General features: G+C 38.2%; 1 protein-coding gene and 1 long non-coding RNA gene across 2 annotated transcripts; one reads left to right on the forward strand and one right to left on the reverse strand.

The window, feature by feature from the left end:
• Positions 1-1,458, forward strand: LOC122662888. Its single transcript, XM_043858594.1, has one exon. It carries the CDS (start codon positions 1-3, stop codon positions 1,456-1,458), a length of 1,458 nt encoding a protein of 485 aa, XP_043714529.1.
• Positions 1,459-2,024: 566 nt separating this feature from the next.
• On the reverse strand, positions 2,025-3,772 carry LOC122661203. Its single transcript, XR_006332843.1, has 2 exons — positions 3,284-3,772; positions 2,025-2,355 (listed from the first exon to the last, which is right to left on the reverse strand). It is a non-coding gene; the product is annotated as an uncharacterized LOC122661203 (long non-coding RNA).
• Positions 3,773-4,026: the final 254 nt, after the last annotated feature.

Genomic DNA, 4,026 nt, shown 5'->3' on the forward strand with positions numbered 1-4,026 from the left:
ATGTCGAACGACAATTGGGTTCCTACCTTACCTGGTTATAAGATCCAAAGTGCGATGCCAACTAGTTGTCAAGCTCATGTGGAGTCAGATTTAATAGACTCTATAACTCGCACCTGGCGAAGGAGTTTGCTTCAACTTCTATTTTGCCCAGAGGAGATGAAGGCTATTCAATCTATTAGCCTTAGTATGTTCCCAAGAGACGATAAATTGGTTTGGGGTGCCGCAAAGAATGGGTTGTTCAGTGTGAAATCAACACACCATATGTTGTCTAATATGGCTCAAGCATCTGCTGCAAACCATGCTTCTATTTCACGACCGCATAAATGGGATTTGGTTCTAGACAAGGTTCGGAATCGTATTTGGAATGTTGATACCTTACCAAAGATTAAGGCCTTTATGTGGAGGGCATGTGCGGATGGTCTTCCAACAGGTGAAGGGCTTCACACTAGGAAGATTCCAGTAGATCCAAATTGTCATAGATGCGGGGGTATGAAGGAGACATCAGACCACATCCTTCTTAGTTGCTGTTTCGCAAGGGCTGTTTGGTTTGGGAGTTCCATGTCATACATTCCTCCTACTGGCCAAGATCCCTCATTTCTTCTATGGCTACAGAGCTGGGAGGACCTTTTTAGGAGGGACAAAAAATTAGCCAAAGAATCATTAGCAAGAGCTGCATTTATATGTTGGTATATTTGGCGAGCGCATAACGACTATGTCTTTGGCACGAAGGAATGGACCTCTCAAGAAGTCATTTTGGTGGCGGAGAGTGCGTTCCTGGAATACCACAAAGCGTCAGCGAAAGGGTTGCAACACAATACGACAACAACTCCTTTGCAGCCTCCACATGTCTCGCACTGGTTCCCACCTCCAACAGGTTTTGTAAAGGTAAACTATGATGCGGCTTTGAAACAAGGTAGCTTGGAGGGAGGCATTGGCTTGGTGTTTCGATCAGATGTGGGAAGGCCCTTACATGCATTATCTGCTCCCCTAAATTTCACTTCTGCACTTCAAGGTGAAACTCTTGCCATCAGAATGGCCATTGCCAAAGCGGCCACTCTGGGAATAACGCACCTTGTTGTAGAATCTGACTGCAAAGAGGCAATTCTCTACCTTCAGGGTTCTCTTATGCACCCTTCCCTTGAAGCAGTTGTAATTCTGAATGATGTAATGCGCCTATGTAATTCTTTTACTGCTGTTTCATTTTCTTCTATTCCACGGGATCTGAATACTGTTGCAGATACCCTGGCCAGGAGGGCCCTATCTAGTGTGTGTATGACAGATTGGCCCATTTCCACTCCTTGGCTCCAAGACATGTTTGGAGTTCCAAGTCCCTCACATGATTACCAGAAAACCAAAAAACAGGGCAGGATGGGCTATAGGGATTTTGTACAACAAGAAATTTGTTTTTGTGGAGATGAACAATGTTTTATCCTGAATGTATTTAGAAGCAGAAGCTAGGGGGCTTCAAAAAGGAATATAATGGAGTTTATATTTAAGATGGACTAACATGCAGATTTGGAATGCATCCACAGAAATACGAGACATCATCAAAGAGTCCCTGCATCGCAGGATATGTGGAACTCTGTTTATATTTTGGATAAACTAAAATCTCTTTAACATACTTTCTCTTTCTGTAATTTTGGGAACACCGATATGATCTGTATTTTTAAACAGCTTGCTATCAAAGCAAGCAACCACTAAAAGGGTACATGGATAGATATTAATGTATCGGATATTTTAATTTTTTAATGTATTTCTTTATTCCATCCCAAAAAAAAAACACGAGATAAATCTTTCAAAGAACTTTTTTTCGAATAAGCCAATTCATTTGGGACCTTACAGATCCATTCTTTTTTCTATTGAAAGATCAGCCCTTTGTCTCTGTGTTTTCCAGTCGAGAATTCTTTGCAGATGAAGAGATGTCAAAGGGGCTTCTTACTTCCCAAACAAATCCTCTTACATCTATATATAAACGTTGGTTCATCAAGAACATGCCAGAAAACTACATAAGGCAACCACCAAACTAAAAAATAAATGAATGTAATAACTTGAACAATAAGCATATGTTGGTACATATGAGGTGACAAATTGCTTTTGCATGTAAAAACAATGATACAAGTATATATGCCCATTTATTTTTAATAAGCTTACCCATCAATGCTTACAGTGTTCATGGGGTTGCATGAACACAGCTTTATAAATTTGACTAACCTAGTTGAGAATACCCTTGAACCCATCTAAGTATCTAACAGAAACTATTCGGTACAACATTTTCTGCCACCAACTATCAACAAATCCAAGCACAAATAATCGCTTGAGTTCGCCTCTGTTGCCACCTCTCTATTAAAAGTTTGGCTGCACATAATCCCACGACTGTTAGCAGTGTCAAGTGACTAATCATGGCAAGAAGTATCTTCCTAAAGAATTAATCATAACAATGCCAATATAAATCACATGGAAAAAAGAGTATGAGGTCCTCATTCGAAGTCAAAATTCCAAATTTCAATCTTCAAGGTTCCTTTCGTAGTCAAATGGTTCCAATGAAGAGTAAATTCTACTCTCTAATCACAGATTTCAACCCACTGGTTCTAATGCAAAATGAAAGAGACACTCAAGTTGCTTCTATATTATTATAAAAGTCCAAACTTAACCAGGGCTTTACTTGCCCAAAGATGTAAAATAAGCAAATCACAGAATTTATATTGGAAAGGGCAGTTTTCTGTTTGAAGCAGTTTACAAGTGAAAATTTTCCTATAAGTGGCGAAGTTAGTAAGTGAATATTCCCTGCAGTGAAGTATATTCAGGTTTCCAGAAAAATAAGTATAGCCCACACACACATGTATGGGATTTTCTTATTGACACCCCTAAGATGTCGATCGGTTTGTAACCTTATTCTTTTACCCTTCTATTATAACACTACTATTTTTTCCAATGAGGGTAAAGACTGTCATTGCACATGTATAATGATAATTCACATTCAAATTATTTTTGAAATCCCTTTTATACACCTAACTTAAAAAACTTTTGGGAATAAGACAAGATGCGATTAAATGAAGGTTTCAAGTTCTAAATACAACTATATATATATATATGTGTGTGTGTTGGCTGGTATTGAAAGATGCTATGGTGTGGAAAGGCCTTTTGTTATTTTCAGTTTCTTGCGAAAAATGGTAACTTGGTAGGCATGAGATGTAAAGTCCCTCCCTTATAAATGGCAGAAAATAATGGCTACTTGATCTTCAGATTGAAGCAGTTGCAGGAACCTAGGAAACGGGAAACCTACCAGACTGAATTCTGGAATCAAAATGCTGACATCCTTCTGTCCGGTAAGAAACCAGTAACTCTCTTCAGTATCTTTAAACATTGATTTTTGGAAGAGGCATTTACCAGTAATTCCATGAATTGAAGTCCTCCTGGTGTCAAACACTAGACAAGTGTTAGTTTTAAATTAAGAGCAACATAATGTAAAGTTTTTTAAGGATTTAAGTTTTATTTTTCAGTAATACCATGAGTAGAAATCCTGGACTCACACATGATATGAGCATCAGTCCATATAAATTTAAATTAGGCCAAAAAATTTGAGGGCATAATTCTTATTTATCTGATTTGTAAAGCTAAGGAAAAGACAAAGTTGGATGACCTGATTCAAAAACAGATCCAACATACTGCAGTACAAACAGGAGCAGGAAAGCTATAACCAAAGGGTGCATCACCCTTCTTTCTGTTATTTATGTATGAAGAGATGGGACTGAGTCTCAGCCGAGTTTCTTCTCAACCAAAACAGCGCTTACATTTCTTTGAACCTAAAAAAACCCACATGTAACACATAGTGATTATTCATTTATCTTGCAATGTTATACTTGTCTGCTACATGCAGATTGCTAATTTAATCTAATGAGACTCAGAAGAATGTAAATGGCAAGTAGTACCAGCTTATTCATTTGCTGGCAATGCTCAGATCATGCACTTGAAGGCAAAGTACCACCAAACAATAATATGTATCCATTGTAGTAGTATTAGTAGTGG

This window comes from Telopea speciosissima, chromosome 5 (assembly GCF_018873765.1).
Source record: "Telopea speciosissima isolate NSW1024214 ecotype Mountain lineage chromosome 5, Tspe_v1, whole genome shotgun sequence".
NCBI classification, from domain to species: domain Eukaryota; kingdom Viridiplantae; phylum Streptophyta; class Magnoliopsida; order Proteales; family Proteaceae; genus Telopea; species Telopea speciosissima.